This window comes from Erythranthe guttata, chromosome 9 (assembly GCF_056151865.1).
Source record: "Erythranthe guttata isolate IM_541 chromosome 9, IM_541, whole genome shotgun sequence".
Lineage (NCBI taxonomy): Eukaryota > Viridiplantae > Streptophyta > Magnoliopsida > Lamiales > Phrymaceae > Erythranthe > Erythranthe guttata.
The window spans coordinates 1316047-1339966 of NC_142541.1; the positions used below are offsets into that span (position 1 = coordinate 1316047).

General features: G+C 33.9%; 4 protein-coding genes across 4 annotated transcripts; 2 read left to right on the plus strand and 2 right to left on the minus strand.

Annotated features, from left to right (window-relative positions):
• Positions 1 to 569: 569 nt before the first annotated feature.
• LOC105952152 (Serine/Threonine-kinase ATM) lies at positions 570 to 4339 on the plus strand. The gene is made up of 2 exons (XM_012975668.2): positions 570 to 771; positions 1057 to 4339. The coding sequence occupies exon 2, from the start codon at positions 1123 to 1125 to the stop codon at positions 4087 to 4089; it is 2967 nt and encodes a 988-aa protein (XP_012831122.2). The 5' UTR covers positions 570 to 771; positions 1057 to 1122; the 3' UTR covers positions 4090 to 4339.
• A 1036-nt stretch (positions 4340 to 5375) lies between these two features.
• Positions 5376 to 7263, minus strand: HCA2 (Dof-type zinc finger DNA-binding family protein). The gene is made up of 2 exons (XM_012975764.2): positions 7075 to 7263; positions 5376 to 6690 (listed from the first exon to the last, which is right to left on the minus strand). Exons 1-2 carry the CDS (start codon positions 7126 to 7128, stop codon positions 5608 to 5610), a joined length of 1137 nt encoding a protein of 378 aa, XP_012831218.2. The 5' UTR covers positions 7129 to 7263; the 3' UTR covers positions 5376 to 5607.
• Positions 7264 to 16872: 9609 nt separating this feature from the next.
• LOC148767829 (uncharacterized) lies at positions 16873 to 20280 on the plus strand. Its single transcript, XM_088823483.1, has 2 exons — positions 16873 to 17445; positions 20061 to 20280. The coding sequence occupies exons 1-2, from the start codon at positions 17111 to 17113 to the stop codon at positions 20116 to 20118; spliced, it is 393 nt and encodes a 130-aa protein (XP_088679609.1). The 5' UTR covers positions 16873 to 17110; the 3' UTR covers positions 20119 to 20280.
• A 2945-nt stretch (positions 20281 to 23225) lies between these two features.
• LOC148767830 (uncharacterized) lies at positions 23226 to 23757 on the minus strand. The gene is made up of 2 exons (XM_088823334.1): positions 23584 to 23757; positions 23226 to 23504 (listed from the first exon to the last, which is right to left on the minus strand). Exons 1-2 carry the CDS (start codon positions 23755 to 23757, stop codon positions 23226 to 23228), a joined length of 453 nt encoding a protein of 150 aa, XP_088679460.1.
• Positions 23758 to 23920: the final 163 nt, after the last annotated feature.

A 23920-nucleotide genomic window follows, 5' to 3' on the forward strand; every position in this document is an offset into this window, starting at 1 on the left:
GAAAAACATCTTCAAATTTATTTATTAATAATGATAATTTGAATTTTATTATGAATAAAAATATTGACATTTTCAAATCCTACTTACCAAAAAACATGAATTAAAAAATAGGTAAAATAATTAAATTCATAATCTACCCGACTAGGCAAATAAATAAATACGTGCATCTACCCGATTAGGAAAATAAATGAATACGTACGACAAATTCAATATCGAAAAATATTGATAAACGAAATCGAACGGGAGTCGACAAACGTTAGATTCTCCGATGTCGATAACAGGAGAATTACAATCATAAGTAAACAAATTATATCATCTTATCTTGTATTCAAAACATAATCTAACCAAAGGTATCTCAAAAATCTTATCCCATTAACTTTATTTTTTTCGAAAATAAGGAAAAAGAATAAATCTATAAAAAAAAATATTTTACCTTTAAATTACACGTGTTTTTTGCCACATTTGCTTAAAAAGTCTTTTTCTTTTCAATTTATTGAAAAATATTATATATATATATATATATATATATATATATATATATATATATATATATATATATATATATATATGTATATATATATATATAAAATATTCCCTAATATATAATGTATCTCAGTTTCACCGTCACTCTGATTCCATTTACCACCTAAAAACAGTTCAATTTCTTAATTTTCTTCTTTATTTATATCAGATCTCTCTCCCTCCCTCTCTCTCCTCTCTCTCTCGAGCCGCCATTACTGTCTGTCAACAAAAACCGAGGTCTTTCCCCAGGTTCGTATCACGTTCTTAATTTTTCATGTTTTTCTGTGATTTTTCTTCATTTATGTTGTTAATAATTATAAATGCATGTTGATTCTATTTTTCAATTGTGTTTTTTTTGGTTGATTTTCAGTGGGTTTCAACCCTATCTCAAATTAGGTTTCTCAATTGGGGGAAAAACAATGTTTTGGTTCTAATTTCATGCTCGTTGCTAAATTTTGGGGGAATTTTTGACTTTCGGTAGAAAAAAACAATAGATTGTCTGACTTGTGTTTTTTTTTTTCTTTTCTGAAACAGCTCTGAAATTGATGATTGATTGATTTTTATGGGAAAATGGTGTGATCTGGATGGTACATTCTTGAAATGGAAACCAAGGCGACAAGCTCGGAAACCCTAGAAGAAAGGAACTCGGTTTTCTTGTGTAGTTTAAGTGAGAACTGCACATCTGATGTTTATGGTGGTCACTGTGAAATAAGCCATGTTGATTTATCGAGAAAATTAGGTCATATCAGCCTCGAAGAATCTGTGGTCTTCGATGGTGTTGCTGGTAATACTCAGATAAATAAAGGGGGATTGGGAAGTGAATCTGTGGTTTGTGATGATAGTATTGCAGGAAATCAAATAAATAATGATGTGCTCGTTTCGGAAGGGGAGTTGAAATGTAGTGGGAAAGTTGAGGAAAATGTTGAAAAAAGTGACGATTATGTGTTGCTTCCTCAAAAGCCTTGTTCACCGTCGAAGATAGAAATTTCTGGCGATGGTATTAATTTATCTGTGGATGATTTTGATCCGTTGGATGGAATACCCAACCAAGAAAGTTCACTTCAAGAAAATCGAACTATATCTCTTGGTGTAGAAAATGCAAGTGCCAAGAAAGAAGGGGAAGACGTTGTAGTGGAGCAAGAAGTCACATTTGATGTGGGTGATTTGGTATGGGTTAAAACTCGAAATCTGTTGTGGTGGCCAGGTATTATATCCGATCCAATCGAGTCAAATCATGCAGCAAAGTCCGAAAAAAGGGGTAGCTTCTTTGTCAAACTCTTTGGAAATATATATTCTGTTTGGTGCAACAGTTTGGATTTGAAGCCTTTTATGGAGCACTTTGAACAGATGTCGGTGCAAAACAAATCCAGAAACTTTTCCGGTTCGGTGGAGAGGGCACTATGCGAATTCGGTCAGCGCGTAAAGACGAAAATGACCTGCCTTTGCTTTTCAAAGGACGGTCAAAAGCTCGAGAAGTCAAGGTCAAATAGGGAAGAAAACTCATTGTCTCAGTTTGACCCTGCGACATTTTCTGCACGTATCAGAAATCTTGCGTGTTCTGTTAATGCACCTGGTACAGTTGAGTTAACTGTAATGAAAATCCGTCTGTCCTCGTTTTATTGTTCGGTTGGCCATTGTCAGTTGCCTCTGCATCTTCTCAGATCTGGTAGTGACACTGCACAGAATGTTACATCAGAAATCGTGGACGAGGGTCTTAATAATAATGCTTCTAGAAGCTTGCGGAACTCTCGACACGGAAAGGCCCGTGATGGTGATGTCACTGTTGGCCAAAGGCGGAAGAGGAATATTCACAGTGATGATAACAATGTAGCTACATCGGGTAAAGGCTCGGAATCACGAGAAAGGAAGAAGAGCAAGTATCTATCTTATCCTTATATAGATGTAAAAAATGTTGTATCAACTGCAGGCACAAAAACAGAGAATATCAAGAACTCGTCAAGCCCGCCTAAAAAGACCAATGATTTGGGTAGTTGCAGTGTCACGAAATCTCGGAAAAAGGGGTCAAAAAAATCTCAGAAAGGCAATCTTGTAATTAGCAAAGAAGACGACATTGATGCATGTTCGACCGAATTGCTAAACGAGCTCTGTTCTACTGCCCGTGATTGTTCTTACCTCGGTGGAAGCAAGTATTCTGATTCGCTGAAGAGATTTTACGGTAGTTTCAGAATGTATACGTTCCTCAATGCTGATATAAGTAAGGATGAAGTGGTAATGAAAACAGATAATTCGGAAGGAAAAGGAAAAGTCGTAAAAAAGAGGGCTAAGAAAAAGGAGAAATCGATATCAAAAGACCTTGCTCCAAATTCTGCTGAAGCTAATGAAGTGCAAATGAAAACAGATAATGCGGAAGCAAAAGAAAGTGTCGTAAAAAAGAAGGCCAAGAAAAAGAAGGAGAAATCGATATCAACAGGCCCTGTCCAAACTGAAGGTGATGAATTGCAAATAAAAACTGATAATTTGGAAGCAAAAGAAAGTGCCGTAAAAAAGAAGGCTAAGAAAAAGAAGGAAAAACCGATATCAAAAGTTCTCGAGTATACAAAAGATTCTTCCAATGTAGACAGAAACATCTGTATGATTAGCTTTCAGCAGACATCAAATACACCGCTACCTGATATCGACTCGATTTCTATATTACCAGATTTGAACAGAATCCAAACAGCCCCTTTGGTCGAAAATATTCCGGTTGGAGAAGCTTCTACAGACCAAGGTAAATCTGTACCAGATCAGAAAATTGAAGGATTAGCCCGTCCAAATACAACCGCGACCCTCGAAAAGATACCGCAGTCGAACGAGTGTTTGACGAATGGGATGAGCTCGTTTGCTAGTCAGCCAGTTCAGATGGAGATTTTGCCTTCCGTTGATAAACCCGAGCCTAAAAAAAGAAAAAGAAAAGAAAAAGTTGAATCTTTACAGGTTCCGGACTTGAACGGAAACGTGTTGGATTGCAGCTCGTCGGATAAAACTTTGCCCGATGAAAAAAATCAAGAAAAGGCAGAGAAGAAAAGGGTTGTGAACAAAGTTGAAGATCCAGGTGGCAGTCTTGTCCTAAACTTTGCTCAAGGAATCCCGTTGCCCTCTAAGGAAATGCTTGTGGCTACATTTTCGAGATTCGGGTTATTGAAGGAATCGGAAATCAAGGTGGCGGATGATAATTCTAACGTGGAGATTGTGTACGAGAGGAGCTCGGAGGCTAGATTTGCGTTTAGGAGTTTGGAGAAGAAGAGCAATGATGTGTTTGGAGAATCGCTCGTTGGTTTCAAACTCAATTGCGTGCCGGTAGTGCCGCCAGCTGGTCATTCGAGGACTAAAGAGAAGAGGAATAGACCGAAGGCGGTGAAAACCCCCCATGTGCCGATGAATGCATGCCAGAATAAGAATATTCCGTTGCCAGATATGACGTTCATAAGGCAGAATGTAGAGAAGATGAAGTTGACTCTGGAAAGAGCAGGGAACACTCTTTCGCCGGAGATAAGGGCCAAGTTGGAAGACGAGATTAAAGTTTTTCTTGAAAAAATCGCCTCTGTTGGTGGTTCGTCTTCGTCTTAGCTTCAGATAATATAGTTGTATGAATAATCTTTGTTATGGGGGGTGGGGGGTTGGGGGTGGGGGGATGTTGGTGAGAGGGGAGGGGGGTAAAATGATTTTCTGCTACTGATATTTTTATTGAACTTTTATTTTACTGGTTTCTTATTCCCCTTTAGTCCTCACAGAACTGTAAGTTGTACTAGTTAAATTGCATTGAGATTGCAGCTGACACATTCTTGGTTTTTATTTTATTTTAATTGTGTTTTTGCTTTTTTTGATTTTTTTTTTTTTGGGGGATGACTTTAATTTTCAATACATGGTCTAAAGTTCAATTCTTTCAAATGACTTATTTGGTGGTTTGTTCATAGTATTGAAATAAATTATTGCACACCCCTAATAAAAAAATTATCTAAATTTACATTGTTTTTGTCAAGAAAAAGAAGTACTGCAATTTTTTTTTCAAAAATGAACTGATTTTAGGAAACCCTAGCTGGATTTTATTTCATTCTGACGCAGAAGGGAAGCACAATCGAAGAGAAAATCACAACAAAGAACAAAAACTTCGGAATCCACAAGAAAATAGAACAAAACTATTTCGAAAATCAAGTGGAAATAAAGTCCAAAGAAAACTATTTATAGTAATAAAGCAAAAATCCTAATTAAACTAGAAAATTGTAACAATTACCAAAAATAGTAAGATAATCTAATCCTAATAGAATTCTTACTGCCGGAAACAATCCAATTTACGAGACTAAAACCCAAATTTGTTAGATCTAACTATTAATTTTCTTAAACTCTTCAAAAACGGCAAAAACGACATTTTGAGTGCCTAAACGACCCCGAAACGTACGTCGAAATCCATCGTTCATCGGTGATTTTGGGAATGATTAAGCTAGATTGGAGATTTTGAATAAGTTTGAACTATCACTAAGACAATTGAACATCTCTATCAAATTGTGGTTTATGTTTCAATTATTGGAATCTTCAAGAATTCATCACAAATTAAAGACCACAACTTTATTAGGGTTTATACTTTTTCCAGTTCCCTAAGCAGCACCCAAATTATATATATATATATATATATATATATATATATATATATATATAAAAGATATAATATAATATAAACAAAGTACACTAGTATTCAAAGTACGCCAAAAACATTCTTTTACGTACATTAAAAAAATGTAATGAAAAAATAAATAAAAGTACAACCATATCTTCCTCGAACTGTCGGCAAATCCCATAATTTATCTTTTAATTTAAAATTTTAAAATCACAAAATTAAATGATATTAAACAACAGCAAAATAAAATAATCACACTTAGCTTCCACAATCCCCATTTCACACTCAGCCAAGTTAAACTTTAATTAAAACAAACAAACAAACAAACAAAAAAAAAAAACATAATCCAAACATTAATTAAAAAGACCAAAAACCTGAGTTCGTAGCATTACTAATCTATCCTATTAAGTAAATAGCTAATTGATCATAATTAACTACTACATATAGTATTAATTAACCCTAATCAACAATCATTAAACTAACGGATTAGTTGCAGGATTAGACCCGTACCCGTTCATCAACCCGGTCCAAGATCCGAGCCCACCGAAATTATACCCGGTACTCTGCTGGTGATGATGATGATTATGATAATCATTCCATTCGAGTGACAGAATCTTCGAATTCGGCTTCACATCGATTACCTCGTGATTATTATTATGATTATGATTATGGTTATTATAATCATGATTATGATTTTGATTTTGATTTGGATTATCGTACGGAAGCATTAGCCTCTGGCAGCTCTCGAGAATGTTAATCGGAGCGGAGTTACTACTACCGTGGTGGTGGTCGAGAAATGACGAGGAAAGACCGAACGGAAATCCGTGAAAGTTAACGGCGGAAGTGACGGCGTTATGATCCTCTGCATTATTAGCGCCGCCGGCGCCGGTTATCATCATCCCACCAAAATCGTCGTACTTGTTGTCCATGAAATCAATCGGAGTGTGGTGGTTGTTGATAATATTATTGTTGTTGTTGTCGAGCACGAAATTATTATTATTGCCGGCGTTGTTGAAGAATCCAGATGCATGCAGCGACGAGAAATGGAGTTGGTCGGAGAATCCGAGGTGAACGTGGTTTTCGTCGTCGTCGGCGCTAGGGTTGTTGTTGTGGTTGTGGTTGTTACGGTTGAGTGGTACTAGAGCAGACGACGGCGGCGGCGGCGGGTGGTGGTCGGATTTCTTGTTGGCGGCGGAAGCGGAGGAGGAGGAGGAGACCTTCTTGTTTTTACGGCAGCCGCCGCCGACGGGGATGTTGCGGAGGGTGCCGCCTTTGGTCCAGTAGCGGCGGCAGGTTTTGCAGAAGTATCTCGGCTGGGAGAGGCTGTAGTTGTTGTAGTAGCAGAATTTGGTGTGCGTCGATTCGCACCGGGGGCATTTTGGGGATTGCTCGTGCTGCGGCCTCAGCCGGCTTCTCTCCGCCGCCAATAGCGTCGGCGATCTGCCACCGCATGCCAGGATGCTGTTAATGTTGTTTTCGTCGTCGCCGCCGGATGGGGTTGAGATCGGCGAAGAATCCATTATCCCTCCTCCTATGTATTCCTCGGAAATTGTGCCCTATTTTTTTTATTACAAGAAACAAAAGTAAGAATATTATTTTATGACATATCATATATATATATATATATATATATATATATATATAATGTATCTATATATGTATGTCAGCATACTAGACTTTAGACTAACTATTTTGTGTTGAAATTAATGTCTGCAGATTTTGCATGCGCCTGAAGCAGTCGGTTGGTTTGTCTCTATGTGGAAAAAATCTAAACATGCATAATGTGTGTGTGTGTATATAATGTGTGTAATGTGTGTGTGTATGCAAATGTACTTAAACCTATGCACACACAAAATCAAGAATGCATGGGATTTTTCATGCAATATTCAATTAATGTTGATATGTATGTATATGTTTGTGTGTATATATATATATGTTACCTGGTGCAACCAGTCAGATGAATCCATGCAAACTTGGAGAGAAGTGATTCCCATTGGAGATGTGTTACTACTTATTACAATAACCAAATATCAAGAGAATTTGATATTTCTTTGTAATGGAAGTTTTAGAGAGAGAAAGATGAGAGAGAATGTGGAGTCGGAGTAGTGAGTGGTGGTGGTGTGGGGGGTGAGAATTAATGTGAATAAGAAGGAAGAAAAAGTGAAACTTATGGTGGGGCCGAGTCCACAGTACTCAACTCGTCGGGGCTGACATGTGAAACGGGCCCCACGAATAAGGCCCGAAGGGAGCATCCGGCCCCACACGTGGGAAAAAATAAATAATCAACGGCTGAGATTCAGTGTTTGGGCGTCGTCAGAAATCACGGCTTCGTAGAAGTCTATGTCTGACGTGACAATTTGTGAGAATTTTTGGGTCCAAGATAAAGAGATGAGAGAGAAAGAGAGAGATGAGCTTTTTAGAGAGAGAGAGAAGGGCTTTTTAGAGAGAGAAGAGAAGCACTGTATAAAAACCGAAAGCGCACTCCAATGGCGGGTCACAGTGGGGCCCACTCGCATTCTCTTCACAAGCAAAGTATATATTCTCCTCATTGTCACGTGGCTCATCCTCCTCAATCTTTGGCCTTTTTTTTTTTTTTTTGTAGTATTAAAAAAATTGAATTGTGAAATAATAAGCATTTTGATTTTATTTAATTTAATTTCAACATGAAATAATACTAGCAAACATTTTTGTAAACGTGTTACACAATTGGTTTACTATACATATTATGATTGCATTTGAATTTATATATATATATATATATATATATATATATATATATATATATATATATATATATATATATATATATATATATATATATATATATATATATATATATATATATATATAAGAAACATTAGGAGAAAAAGTTCATTAAGTGGGTTCAAATAGTTCGATTAGAAAATTTGAAAAAGATAATTAATACGAAATTACGCCCCTTAATTATTTCTAGTGAAGTTATAAATTTATTTACCACACTCATTTTAGGTTGAATACTTCTAGTTATTATTACTTTTTATTATTATTATTTCTCAAATTTGCACTCATACTTCTAATTGTATGAAGAGATTAATAGGGAAAGAAATAATAAGATAGGTTTAGAAAAGAAGGGCATCAACTATTATTTTTCTTTTATGAATATTCTGGGTTTTGTTCTTCAGTTGCGAAGGTTTTTTTTTTTTTCAAGCTGCAAAATTTAAAGTATGTAAATTTATATATTGTTCGATATAAGTTTGATATAAACTCGAAACTCGAAAAAATACATGAGTCGAGCTTGAATCAATATTAAGGAGGTTCGATGGTGCGTGAGCTTGAGCCAATCCGAGCTCAGCTCACATGGTCTGATTGTCGGCCGTAGCCACAAACTTAAACTATTGTATACTTTCTTAAAATCAACTAAAATTTTGAATTTTAGATCAAATTTTGAATTTTGAGATCAAACTTTGAGATCAATCAACCAAAAAGATGGATTTAGAAAAGAAGGGCATCAACTAAAGCCCTATTTAGTAGGATTTATGCTCATTGGATGCTTGAAATAAAGCTACATACTATAAATTTTAATTTATTTATCTTTCTTTTATTTATTTATTATTATTTATTTGTTATTTTTGGATAGGACTAATGGTATAATCAAGTGGCCTGAAAAAGTGATACATTTCAGTAGTTCCTTTAAATTTTCTGTACTCTGTCCTCACCAGAAATCAGAAAAATCAGTGACTACCAATAAATGTTTATAATAAATAAACAATCATTTGCATTTTTCATTTCAATCATAAAGCAATTATTTTTTATTTTTATTTTTTTTTGTTATTTAATGCGTATAAAGTTATTATTTGGAATTTCAAGAAAGGGAAGAGAAATTAATTAGATTAATTATTTCATAGTATTTTCTTTCTTAATTTTAATATCCAAGACTAGCAAATTTAAAATTTGAAATAAAAACAGATTCTTTATTCGGTTATTCCTATTGTCGAAGTAAGATGAAACACACACAAAAAAAAAAAAAAAAAAAAATCAAAATTAAATTATTGATCTTGAGGATGAAGCTATCTATCTACACATGATTCCTTTTAATTGGACACTTCTTTTTGTTTCGTTTAGATTTATGGGCAAATTATGGTCACCCCCTGATGTAAGGTCAAATTATGAAGAAATTTTTTTCCTCATATTTGGATAATTAAAACCACTATTCTCTTATACGTCTATCCTTATAGTGTCAAATTTATCTAATGAAATAGAGATTTTTCATAAGATAATACATAGTTGAGGGGGGTTAGTTATAATTACCTAAACAAGAGGGGTTTTTTCTGTAATTTGATCTTATCTCATAGGGTGACCGTAATTTGCCTTAATTTAAAATTTGAATAACAATACATTGAAAAGTTTATTTTATTTATTAAAAAAAAAAAAGAGGAAATAAATAATGGTACCTTTCTTCTCGTGCAAGGTTGTCCTTACATTGCAGGCAAGAAAAAAGAGAAGAAATGAAATTGCATCAACACCAAGAAGATATATGTATATATCATGAGCCATTTGTCTTATGGCCAAAATGTTTAAGGTGGTAAGGACCATTTGAAGTTAACAAGGTCCCTCAATTTGATGCTAAAGTTTATCTATAGGAAACCTTTTTCATTTTGTTTTTCTTTTTTAGTTGATAATTAGGGGTTTTTTTTTTTTTGTCAGAAAATAAAATCGATCTAAGTACTTATGATTATCACAATTCACAATGTATATACAATAAAATTTCTATAAATTAATCCAGTTGGAACCAGCCGAATTCCAGTAATTTAGCGAAGTATTTCATCAGCACATTGTCATAGAGTCGGGACCGGAAAATAATATTATTTAAATGAGATTATTAGTTTATCGAGTATATGTCTATAATACATATTTTATAAGAAGGTTTTCAAAAAATGACGTGGTTTTTTTTTTATAAAATTTATCAAATGATCATTAGAAATGAAACTAATATAATTTAAAATTTTAGAATAAAAATATTTGGCCAAATTCACTTAGCAATTGTCTAGGAAAAATAATTAACATAATACATTCGACACATCTTCGACACAAAATGCTACTGCAACTGAAATTAACGGAATTCAATCCTAACTAAATCTTGTCCATCCAGCAAGTTCACGAAATAGTACATCAAAATATTACAAAAAAATCAGATATTATCAAATAGTTACCCCGTAATTTCTTTTATTTTTCGCATTCAACCGAATGCAACGCATTATTCAACCAACAATTACATAAATGCAAAGACAAATTGTTTTTACAACCCATTTCTTGTTGGAATTATTTCAATAATTATGTGGGCTCACATATGTGACGTAAATGTGTATGACTATCTTAAAGAAAGTCCAAATTAATTGTGATCTAATAAAGGTTATTGGGTTGGACTTATGGGTATTAAACTATAATTATGGGCCTAATGTGTAGAGACAATTAGGGCTTAGTTGTGATTTATTGATGGGGCTGAATCACAATTATAATATAACTGGACTCTACAGTTATATAAAGGGTCGTGGTCCCCAAAGAAACGCAACCATTCCGTCTCTTCTAAAATCCATCGTTAGAGAGAAAAATAAGGAACTGCGGATTCTTTGGAAGACCTGTCCCAAATCCAGTGGAGATTCGAAGATTTGATTCCGTGATGTAAGGTACGCTTCCGTGTTTATGTTTGTGTTTAATTCTCGTTGATTCAAGCATGTGGTTCTTGGGAATTCGTATGTATGTACGATATAAAATTTCTAACAAGTGGTATCAGAGCCACCATGTCTTGAATTATCGGGGATATTATGTTTGTTATATTTCATTATTTCGAAGTTATGCGAAATATGATTTTGTGGATTCAATTCTGAAAAATTATGGTCCGATTATGAACTTCGAATTGTGTTATGTTATGTGACAATTTCTTAATTTGTTAAAATTCATCCGGCCTGTTGTTTGTTAATTGTTTAATTAATTTCAGAATTGTGTTTTTTAATTGCTGAATGACAAATCTGGAAATTGGGTTGTTTATGTGAATCTGAATCTCGATTTTCAATACGATTCTACAAGAATCTTTTAACAGTTGTTGTATGATAAATTCACTTTTTGGGTTGATTAATTTCAAATTTAAGGTTAAATTATTTGGTTTCAATCCAATGGGTTGAAGAATTAAGTTTTACGGCACAAATCTGAAATTCAATCGATTCGATGGTGAGGGTGGCTGCTGTTTAGGTCTTCCCGGCGGAGCCACCCCTAAGGACCCACCACGGTTAATCCTTAACCAGCCCTCCATGTCCATCATCCATATTGGATCGCCGGCGGTGGACTCCGCCGCGTAGACATGAGCCAGAATTTGGTATTTTCTGGCGACGGTGGTGTTGATTGGCTGTAAAGTTTAAAGGAGATTTAGGTGGTGACGGCGGGTCTGGAAGAAGAAGGCAATTGGCTTTAATGAATTTTTTGGGAAATTGCAATTGGGTCCCAGATTTAGGGTTTCTGTAATTTCAAATTTGGTCCCCTAATTTAAGTTTGAGATATTTAGCAATATTTCAATTTGGCCCATATTTTGGTTATTCCTGATTTTCAGTCGGGGTCAATTTGAAATAATGAAAAATCTGTATTACAGCCCTCAAGCTTTCGAAAACTGCATTTCAGTCCCCACTTTTAAAGTTTCTTCTAAAACAGTCATATATTTTTCGAAAATATATTATGAATCTCAAATTAAGTATTTCTTAATCTTAGATCCCTTTTCACTCAAAGGCTTTTCTTTCAAAATTTCAATTCAGTCCTTTAAGTTGAAAGATTTTCTGGTTTTGGGGCAAGGGTAATTTTTAAGGAATAAAAAGTTAATTTAAGGTTTTGGGGCCGTTTAAAATATTTCAATTATTTTGAGGGACCAAACTAATATGTGAATTCTTTTAAATTCTTTTGAGGTTTTTTTGTTTGGTCAATAAAGTGAAATTCATTTTGAATTTCAAATTCGGTTTTCTAAGGCTAATTTGGGGGTTTATGCCGTTTAGACTTAATTTTTTTTAGTAATGGGTCAAAATTAAGGATACAAATTAATTTTTAATAAGCTTCTGATCCATTGTCATTTCATCGTTGTTGAGTCAAAATATGGATAGTGGTTATTATTAACCAAATAAGGATTGACTTTTTCGATATTTGACTCAAGGCTTTTATTTAAGTCTAATTATATGTTTATTAATTTAGTTCCAATCCATATAAGGTTAGATTTATTGGTTAAAAGTTTATTTTGGCCACTAAATCTAAATAAGATTGAATTGTGAGCCCCACATCATTTTTGGCTCAAATTCAAAATAAAGATGGATTCGATGTTGTCAATTCATACTCATTTTTATGAATAACCATATTACTGAGTTTGATTCGAAAACAATACAGTGAGGCAACCTTAGTGTTGGATACAGCCTGTTAGCGCTTAGGTGATGTCATTAGAGCCTCGGCGTTCAACAACGACTTTAAATTTCTAAATAATTTTTTGGGTACATCTAATGACTTGTTATTAAGTTGTCTGACTTTTAAGATAACTGATTGAAGCATGAAGCCACCAAAGTGACCTCTCTGTGGAGATTAGCTTATTGAGAATGTTAAGATGTTATGTATATGTGAATTCATGCGAATATTTAATTATACCTAAAGGTAGGTTGATATTTGGCCGAACCACATATGCAACTGTGGTAATAAGTGCGTGACAATTGTTAAGTTTCCATGTGAATAATAAGTGACATCCAAAGATGGGCTCATTATTTGACAGGATTTATCGTCAGCACTTGATTACTACAACGAGAGTGCCACTTACAGTTAATATTATTGTCCAAAGACATGATATTAATGTTGTGCTAGGCATCTTGAGATGTACTCCATAATTATTTAAAATTGAAAAGTCACATTTGGATTATAATGTGAGTATATTGGTTTTATTTACGTTCTCTATTTAATTTATTTATATGTTACACATTATCTGCCTATAACACTTTGTGCTTAATTGCACAAATATTTTTATTATTACCTATTATGGTGCATAGATCTTGAATTTGTTTTTGGATAGAACAATAGAAGAACCTAGAGTATATCGTCGTTCTATTTATAAAATTTAAGATCATTAGGTGCATCCATTTTAAATATTTTTTTTGGGGGCATAAGGTTTAATTTGGGGCTACGTACTAGAAGGTTCCTTAAAGATAGTAAGGATACGTTTTATTTTAAAACGATAAAGTTGCAACAAATTAGATTTTGATATCTATTGTTTAAATAAGGTATAAAGAAAAGGAACATAAGTAAGCATATTAAGTAATAGTCTAATCTCATTTTGAGTTATAGCACTTCAGTTAGTGTGGTTTCGCTGACTTGAAAGTGAATATGGTTTAATTTATTTTTCTACGTGAATGGTCAATATAAGGTTTGTTGTAAAACATAAATAATAAAACTTTGACCGTTCACACGAAGAATAAATAATTAAAGGAGAAAAAACTAAGTGCTAATTTGACTAGTACATCTTAAGATAGATCATTATAATTGCAGTTTACATCTGAGGTACGTTGAATAACGTAATTATGCTTGTTTCTCACTTTAATCTGTTCTAAAATATATTTTGACTTTGTACCTAGACACATTTAGTGAATAGATCCTGGGTTACACTGTTCACATAAATGTGTATATAAAGGGTTATTCACATAACCAACATTTAATTGATGTTGAAAGATATACATCTATAAAGGTTATGTAAGATTTGGGATTGAGACTATGAGGACTCTTAGGTTTTCTTTTGAATTATGAAATAGACATTTGGTACCGTCATTAGATGGATTTAGATTTTCTCTTGAACAAATTTAGTTAATTTGTTCATTTGAAAACATTAAGTTTGGTATATTTCATAATTCAAAATTAGACCTATAATTTAAATAAAAGTCTCATACAGTAAAATCTTGCATAAGCAATTTAAAATGGTACAAAATTCAAGAATAGAACATTCAATGACATTCAAGGAAGTATGATAAGTCATTGTTCTTCACTAAGGTATATTTAGGAGAAACATTAAGTGCTGCAGTATGTTATGTTTTAAAAGGGGAAATTTAAAATATTTTAAGGATGTTGAGTTTGAGGGGAGAAATTTAGATTATAGACATTGTCTTTAAAGATAAGTCAATTCGATTCCTAATACTGCTTTTGACAATGTACATGTCTTTATACTTGTCATTGTTTGAAAAGTAGATTTGGAGATTTGATAAGACAATGTTGAACAATTCCCCAATCAAGTCTTGATAATTGTTACTTAAAGAGCAAACTCAACAACCTTAAAATAATAAAGCATTAAAGATGAGTTGAAATTTAGAATGACAAGACATTAGGATCTTATCGAAATGCCATAAGGTGTGAATTTCTTTGGTTACAAATAATTGAGACCAAATGTAATTCAAATGGGCAATATTGAAAGATATATGATACGTTTAGTCATTAAAGATTTCACTCATATCGACTCTATTAAGAAATTTATGGACACAAGGAATATGTTTCTCAAATGGTAACGTTTATGGAACAATAAAGTGCAACCATAAAATCTTAATATTTAAAGATTTGAAGGATATTGATTGCAAACTAAAGTAGTCCATTAATGAAATTAAAATTCCCGTTAATGATGTTACATTCCTAAGCTAATTATCTCATATGTACTTTGAGATAAATAAAGTTAATGATTGTACATACCCAAGGATCAGTGGGAGATAATCTCACAACAAAGGAGACTTGTTTAGTCTCAATTCAATGCCCAATAAATATTTTATGTAAAAGAATGTACACATTCGGTTAAGGTGTGCATAAAGTTAGGCAGGTATTTGAATAACCCTATAAAGTGGATCATTTAGCAAAGCAGCCAAATGGGTTATACAGTAATTATAGGGAATGTAAGTTATATACATATGCTCATTTATCAAAATCAGATATTTTGGGAGATCGTGTGGTTTATTCATGACTTTGATTTTTATGATGCGTATAAAGTATAGATCCATTTTGGTTAATGTAAACCTAAGTGATTGAGCTATTTTGACATGGGTGTTAAGCAAACACTTTAAGCTCTATTCACGATGATTAAGAATTTATGGTAATTTTTTGGCATTTTTTTTAATATAGCTATAAACACTTGTCATTAGGCTGCACATGTTGATTTGTATTAAAGTTATACGGTGACAATATTTAACAGCTATACTTTCGAACAACAACAAGAGCTTGTGAAAGTTCTTTGTTGTTAAAGGTACAAAGTGAACAGTACATAGAGCATATTAAGATAAACTCCACAATTGCGGATCCGCTTACTAAAGGATTAACACATAATGTATTCATGAGCATTGCTCATGTAGGTGTTATATCATTTAAGGATATTTTGGTTCAGTGGGAGTTTGTATGTATGTGTACATATAAATACATTTTGGTAGCTCTATGATATGTTTGGACACAATTTTGTGTATTTGGTTTTCTGCAGAAATAAAGTATTTGGCTACACTTTGTACAATTATGTAAAGATTTGGTCTCAATAAAGTTTAAAGTAGGACCAGTTGGAAATAGGCATGTTAAGATCACATTATATGTAATTTCCATGCTACACACCATAATTTGATCTATGTCGTTTGGCTATATTGGTATATGTGATTACTGTTGGGTTTAGACACGATCAATGTGACGAAAGCCTCTTTAGTCCTATATTAGTATGGTAAATGGACGAGATTGTAAGGAATACCTTTTTATATGATAGCAATTTTGAGCTCATAAGGTGTACACATTTATAAGGTATATAACATATGTGGCCCAAGTGGGAGATTGTTGGAATTATTTCAATAATTATGTGGGCTCACATATGTGACGTAAATGTGTATGACTATCTTAAAGAAAGTCCAAATTAATTGTGATCTAATAAAGGTTATTGGGTTGGACTTATGGGTATTAAACTATAATTATGGGCCTAATGTGTAGAGACAATTAGGGCTTAGTTGTGATTTATTGATGGGGCTGAATCACAATTATAATATAACTGGACTCTACAGTTATATAAAGGGTCGTGGTCCCCAAAGAAACGCAACCATTCCGTCTCTTCTAAAATCCATCGTTAGAGAGAAAAATAAGGAACTGCGGATTCTTTGGAAGACCTGTCCCAAATCCAGTGGAGATTCGAAGATTTGATTCCGTGATGTAAGGTACGCTTCCGTGTTTATGTTTGTGTTTAATTCTCGTTGATTCAAGCATGTGGTTCTTGGGAATTCGTATGTATGTACGATATAAAATTTCTAACATTTCTCACTTTGAATGGTTTTTTTCCCCATATTATTTGTTAATTTGGAATATATATATATATATAAAAAAAATAAAAAAAAAATAAAAAAAGTTTAAAATATTTCCCTCCAAACAAAACCTTCAATAAAATCCCAAAAATTACAAAAACATAATTATATTTGTTGTCTAATTTCTCTCTGTATCATTACCATGAGTCCCACTGTCCAGATCTGCAGTCAAACTTATTCGACGATGACGTAAGCATATGCTTAATTCCCCTATGTGGGCCCCTCAGCAGACAACAAATATTAAAAGAAAAAAAAAATTGTCATGAATTCATCAATTTTAATGATCTACAATGATGCAATCATATGATTATGTGGGGAAACTACAGATAAATCCCTAATCCAAAACTTGAAATACAGATCAGTCCCTAGGTAGTTTGCCCTAGCATTTAAGTCCCTACTCACACGCCTAACATGCAGATCAGTCCCTAATGTGAATTTTATATATTTTATTATATTTTCTTCTCACTCTCACCCTTTTCTCTCTCCTGCTTTTCTCTCTCTTCATCTTCTCTTTCTTTCTTCTCTCTCTTCATTTCTATCTGCTTTCTTTCTTCTCTATTTCTTCTCCATTTCTCTCCTCTGGTTTCCCCTTTTTTCCGGCGAAAAAATCACTGTAAAACCCACCCACCCCACAATGGCTACAAATGATGTATCTAACGATGTACCCAGTGTGATTCTTGGAAGTTGTCGATACAAAAATCAACTTCACATTATTTCCATAAAAAGTAATTCGACATTAATGGAGATATATGGTGCTATTATCAACAAATGGAATCATATCCATCCAGATGCACTGATCCTCCAATACTTGGCTCCTCGGGAAAGATTGTATGTGACATTGGGCACTGATGAAGATGTGGAGAATATGGTTGCATTGCATCTGATAATGAAGATGAGTGTGGTCGACATTGTCGTGACCTGCAAAGATGAAGCTAATTCGCGTGGAAAGAGGGTTCGCACCGATGGCTGGTAGGTCTCCATCTTTTTCTGTACTGCTGAAATGCATTTCTTTATGGTTGTTAATTATTGTGTGATACATAGTATAAAATATGGCACATAATAGTATCATGCTAATATAAATATGGTATGGACGTATGATACTTACAGTACGTAACCTTGATCTGAGTAGTATGGGTGATAGGTAAATTTGGTACTGCTGGTGGGAAAACATAGTATCATATAATGAGGAAGATAGTACGTTACCTTCATCTGAATAGTATGGGTGATAGGTAAATTTGGTACTGTTAATGGGAAAACATAGTATCATATAATGGGGAAGATAGTACGTAACCTTCATCTGAATAGTATGGGTGATAGGTAAACTTGGTACTATTTGTGGGAAAACTTAGTATTATATAATGGATAAGATAGTATGGAACCAGTGCATTGTTATGATATTTTCATGTACATTGTTATTTGGATTCCACTCTATTGTAATCCATTTTTAAAATTTTTTTGAAACCAAAAGCGGCGATCAATCGATGGAAATCGAGGGTAATCCGCTTGGAAATTCAATTGATGCATGGAGACATTGCATCCGTGGGGAGAATCAGTTTTTTAAAGATCCTGATGATTTTAGGCATATGCTGAAAAACTATTCTATTGCTAATAATCGATCATTTAAGTACATGAAAAATGATCAACAAAAGATCATAGCAGTATGCATTCACGAAAACTGCAAATGGAGGGTTTATGCATCATTGTACAAGTCAGATAAGTTATTTAGCATTCGCAAGTGCAATCTTGAGCACACTTGTGGTGATGCTACTCTTCGTACAAGGGGTCATCCTAAAGCCGATGCTACATGGATTGCCCAAATTATGAAACGAAAATTGAGAACGCAGCCAGCTTACACACCATGTGGTATGTTAGAAGATATCCGAGACAATTATGGTCTGGAGCTTCAGTACTACACAGCATGGAGGGGTAAAGAAAAAGCAATGCGCGATATCCATGATGATGAGACGACATGTTATGATAAACTGAGACGCTATTGTCGTGCATTAAAAATGCATAACCCTGGTAGCATGGCAGAGTATGAGATTGAACCTGCTACTCAAAAGTTTATTCGAATATTTATTAGTTTTGGGAGTTCTATCTCCGGCTTTCATCGGTGTAGGCCGATGATATGTTTGGATGGGACTCACATTAAAAATAAGTACAAATGATGCTTGCTTTCTGCTGTGTGCAAGGATCCAAATGATTCCTTGTATACATTGGCATACGCAGTTGTTGATGCTGAGAATGATAAAAACTGGGAGTGGTTTTGCATTAAATTGAAACAAATTCTAGATCTTCACAATGACAATAGATCTTTTACCATTTTCTCTGATCGTCATTCGGGGCTTCTTAAAGCCGTCCCGATGGTATTTCCTAGTAGCCACCATGCATATTGTTTGCGACACTTGGTGGATAACTTTAGAACTCAGGTATTTTGATTCTCTTTAATATGCAAATTGGAACGTACCATTTGTCACCTCATGTCATACTTTTGTATAACATGTTTCATACTTTTGTACAACATGTTTCATACATTTGTGTAACATGTGTCATACTTTTGTATAACACATTTCATACATTTGTATAGCATGTTTCATACATTTGTATAGCATGTTTCATACATTTGTATAACATGTTTCAAAATAATATAGGTCCTGAGGAAGTACCCATTGCACAACAAGTCATATTGGGCGAGTGTTTTACATAATGCTGCATATGCTCCTACTCGGCAGGAGTTCGATGCAACTATTTCTCGTATAGTGCAATCTATGCCTCTCGCGGCATCATTTATTTCGAATTCTGATCCAAATCATTGGGCGAATGCCTATTTTTCTGGAGAAAGATGGGGAATCGTGAACAATAATCAGGCAGAAAATTGGAATGGTTGGGTTAAAGATGCCCGATCTTTGCCTGTTCCATCCATGATTGATCACATACGGATCAAAATAATGGAGATGCTAGTTAAACGACAAGGAAAAAGTTTGGCAATGACTGGCATATTGTGCAAGAAAATTCTAAAGAGATTAACAATCAATCATATGGCCTCTCGTTCCTTAAAATATTGTAGATCAAGTAGTACCGCTTTTGAGGTATATGATGAGGACAAGTCGTATAAGGTTGACTTGCAGCAGAAGACTTGTTCTTGTAAAGCATGGCAATTAGAGAAACTTCCATGCAAACATGCATGTGCATGTTTGGAGTCAAAAGGATACTCAGTATATGAGTTTGTGGATTCATGCTTTCATATTGATACGTACAAACAGGTATATCAATTCACGATTAACCCAATTCCCTCGTTTGATGAGGACTTTGACTTGTACGATGCGTGTAATGCTCCGCCCGATGTCTTTGTTAATGCACCTGATTCGAGAACTCGACCGGGACGTAGAAAGACAAAAAGAATTCCTTCACAAGTGCAAACTCGTAAACTGAATTGTACTCGGTGTGGGAAGCCTGGACACAATCGTCGTACTTGCACACAACCAATCTGACTAGCAATTTTTTTTAATGTAAATACTGTCTGCATTTGTGTTAATTAAACTAACTAGTCTTATTTCTAATGTAAATTTTATGTTTTTCATCAGGGAGGACAAGATGGAGGAGAGCTTACATGATTGCCCATTATGTTATTCAAGTGATTGAAGTGAATGAAAACTGGCTGTTTGTACTTTATTATTATGTGATTTGCACTATGTTGTTTTGAACTTTGTACTATGTTTCAATTTGCACTATGTTTTTGCTATTTGTAGTTTGTACTATGTATTAGGTACTCTGTTCATTGATGGTTTATCATTTTCAGTCTAATGGTACTATTTTTATTTACACATGGTATTGGATATGAGATAGGATGGTATGCCTATTGTTGGTTGATGGTTTATCATTTTCAGTCTAATAGTACTATTTTTATTTACACATGGTATTAGATATGCGATATGATGGTATGCTTGTTGCTGCTTGATGGTTTATCATTTTCAGTATAAAGGTACTGATTTGATTTACGCATGGTATTATCTATGAGATAGGATGGTATGACTTACTCAATTTATGACCGTTACAATATAGCCGTTGCTTATAATATAGCCGTTGCTTATTGTTAGAACTAGTCAAGTCATAATATGACCATAAATGACACATAGGCTCATTTCTTTCTAATTCATGGCTTCTTCTAGTAGCACCACTCAAATGAGTGGGTTAAAATACAAAAAAGGGAAATGCAAGCGTCTTGATTGTGGGAAGAAAACAATAATCATGGTTTCAGAAACTATTTCGAATCCCGGAAGGTTATTTTACTGTTGCCCACACCATGGCTACTCCCATTGGTGTGAACCATTTGAAGTTGGGCAAACTTTTTCCAACTCAAATCGTGAAGAAAATGAAGCTACAAGTGCGTCGATGAACCAAGTCCATCAAGAAAGTGAAGTGAAGAATTGCAATTCTGAAGGTGGAGTAGTTCATAGTTTGATAGTGTTGAATCTAGTAATATTTGCAGTCTACATGCTATGTAAAACCTATGTACTGTTGTTTAATTAGTGAACATAAGAGTACAATGTATAAGCTGGTAAAGTTTGGGTTCTTCAGCATTTATAGTACGCTTTGTTAACCAATTAAGTATAATGTATAAGCTGGTAAAGTACAAGTGAGTCATCACTATAGTACCATGTGTTCACTGATAAAGTATATGTTTGCCATTCATATAGTATTTTTACACTCTATATATTATTGTCGGGCCAATGCGTCCATATGATCGCATTTTAAGACACAACTCTTCAGTTTTAGACTATTAAGAATGAATGGAGACAATGTGGGAGTAGATCAACATCGACTATGGTAAGAATTGAGGAAAGTATTAGTTTTACACTTGAGCAATGTAGACTTGTATGAATATATTGTATAGTATATGAGTATCATGTATGAAATTCAACATATTTATGGGATCTTGTATTCAAACGCAACAATAATGCTCACCTACCTTAAAATAATCATCTAAAACATAATTTATGCATCTCCCGTACTTATTGATCATTAAAACGTCAATGAAATTGGTACAATTCAATTCATCAAAAAATGTGGTACGCTTTGTTCACCAAATACGTACAATGTATAAGCTGGTAAAGTACAAGTGAGTCGTGAGTATAGTACCATGTGTTCACTGATAAAGTATAAGTTTGCCATTCATATAGTATTTTTACACTCTATATATTATTGTCGGGCCAATGCATCCATATGATCGCATTTTAAGACACAACTCTTCAGTTTTAGACTATTAAGAATGAATGGAGACAATGTGGGAGTAGATCAACATCGACTATGGTAAGAATTGAGGAAAGTATTAGTTTTACACTTGAGCATTGTAGACTTGTGTGAATATATTGTATAGTATATGAAATTCAACATATTTATGGGATCTTGTATTCCAAACGCAACACTAATGCTCACCTACCTTAAAATAATCATTTAAAACATAATTTATGCATCTCCCGTACTTATTGATCATTAAAACGTCGATGAAATTGGTACAATTCAATTCATCAAAAAATATAGTACGCTTTGTTAACCAATTAAGTATAATGTATAAGCTGGTAAAGTACAAGTGAGTCGTGACTATAGTACGATTTGTTCACTGATAAAGTATATGTTTGCCATTCATATAGTATTTTTACACTCTATATATTATTGTCGGGCCAATGCATCCATATGATCGCATTTTAAGACACAACTCTTCAGTTTTAGACTATTAAGAATGAATGGAGACAATGTGGGAGTAGATCAACATCGACTATGGTAAGAATTGAGGAAAGTATTAGTTTTACACTTGAGCATTGTAGACTTGTATGAATATATTGTATAGTATATGAAATTCAACATATTTATGGGATCTTGTATTCCAAACGCAACAATAATGCTCACCTACCTTAAAATAATCATTTAAAACATAATTTATGCAACTCCCGTACTTATTGATCATTAAAACGTCGATGAAATTGGTACAATTCAATTCATCAAAAAATATAGTACGCTTTGTTCACCAATTAAGTATAATGTTTAAGCCGTTAAAGTACAAGTGAGTCGTCACTATAGTACGATTTGTTCACTGATAAAGTATATGTTTGCCATTCATATAGTATTTTTACACTCTATATATTATTGTCGGGCCAATGCATCCATATGATCGCATTTTAAGACACAACTCTTCAGTTTAAGACTATTAAGAATGAATGGAGACAATGTATGACTATATTGTATAGTATATGTGTATCATGTATGAAATTCAACATATTTATGGGATCTTGTATTCCAAACGCAACAATAATGCTCACCTACCTTAAAATAATCATCTAAAACAATAATGGAGACAATGTGGGAGTCAATCAACATCGATTATGGTAAGTTTTTTGTGAATACACATGTGAAGTACGCTTTGTTCATCAAATAAGTACAAGTCTATTGTTGACAAGGTATCTTCGAATGGACTAGACAGTATTTGTTGCTCATTTTTATGGTACGCTTATATTCTTTATACAAACTAATTAATCGCAAAATAAAGTACCATGTGTTCAAAAGGCAAGTACATTTCATCGAAACATATAGTACAATGTATACAATGAAAAAGTACGAGTAGAGCTAATCAATAGTATTATTAGCTCTACAACAAAAGGACAGATTGTTTATGGCATAAAAACACATTCACCTGTTCATTAATTAATTACAAAAAAGACAAGAACCCCAAAACACTTCCACTCCCAGTTTTTTCACAATAACGCCAGATCTATTTCATATTTAGCTTCCACTTCTACTCCCCGATGCCTCAGAAAGATAGCTGCTAGTTTTGGGCGAAGTATTTTGATATCGCAAGTTTTTGCCTTAAACCAAATATCTTCACTGTTTATAGCATGACAATATGCCCACATGCAGACAAACAAGCCGCAATCAAGGTTCCCATCCTGCTGCCTGCATCCATGAACCCATTTAGCTTCCGATTGTATCTCCAACCCAGACCTTCTTTCAACCACCTTGCTGTAAAACGAGGCCTACGAAAATAAAATATTATATTAGTCTACAACAATTCGCAAGAATAAAGAATAACTAATTACAAGAATATGGGCTTACGACATAATCCGCAATTCCTGGGAAATTCGGAGAATAGTCTATGGAGTTCCAATGGTAAATACATTTATCTATTGGGTTCAGAACAAGCAGGAACCAGTGTTCACTGGAATTGATAGGTATCATGACAAATGTTTTACTGAAGATATTTGCTGTGTTTAGCTTGTCAAAAGCCATCGTTCCAAAAATAGTAAAATCATTGAGAAGACGATCAAACATGGCATCGCTCATTCGTTCTACGTCCACCCGAGGTCGCGATATTAACTCTTGCTACGAAACATAATAGAGAATATTAGATAAACATTGTAATGTATGCAAAATTATTTGTTAAACCACTATA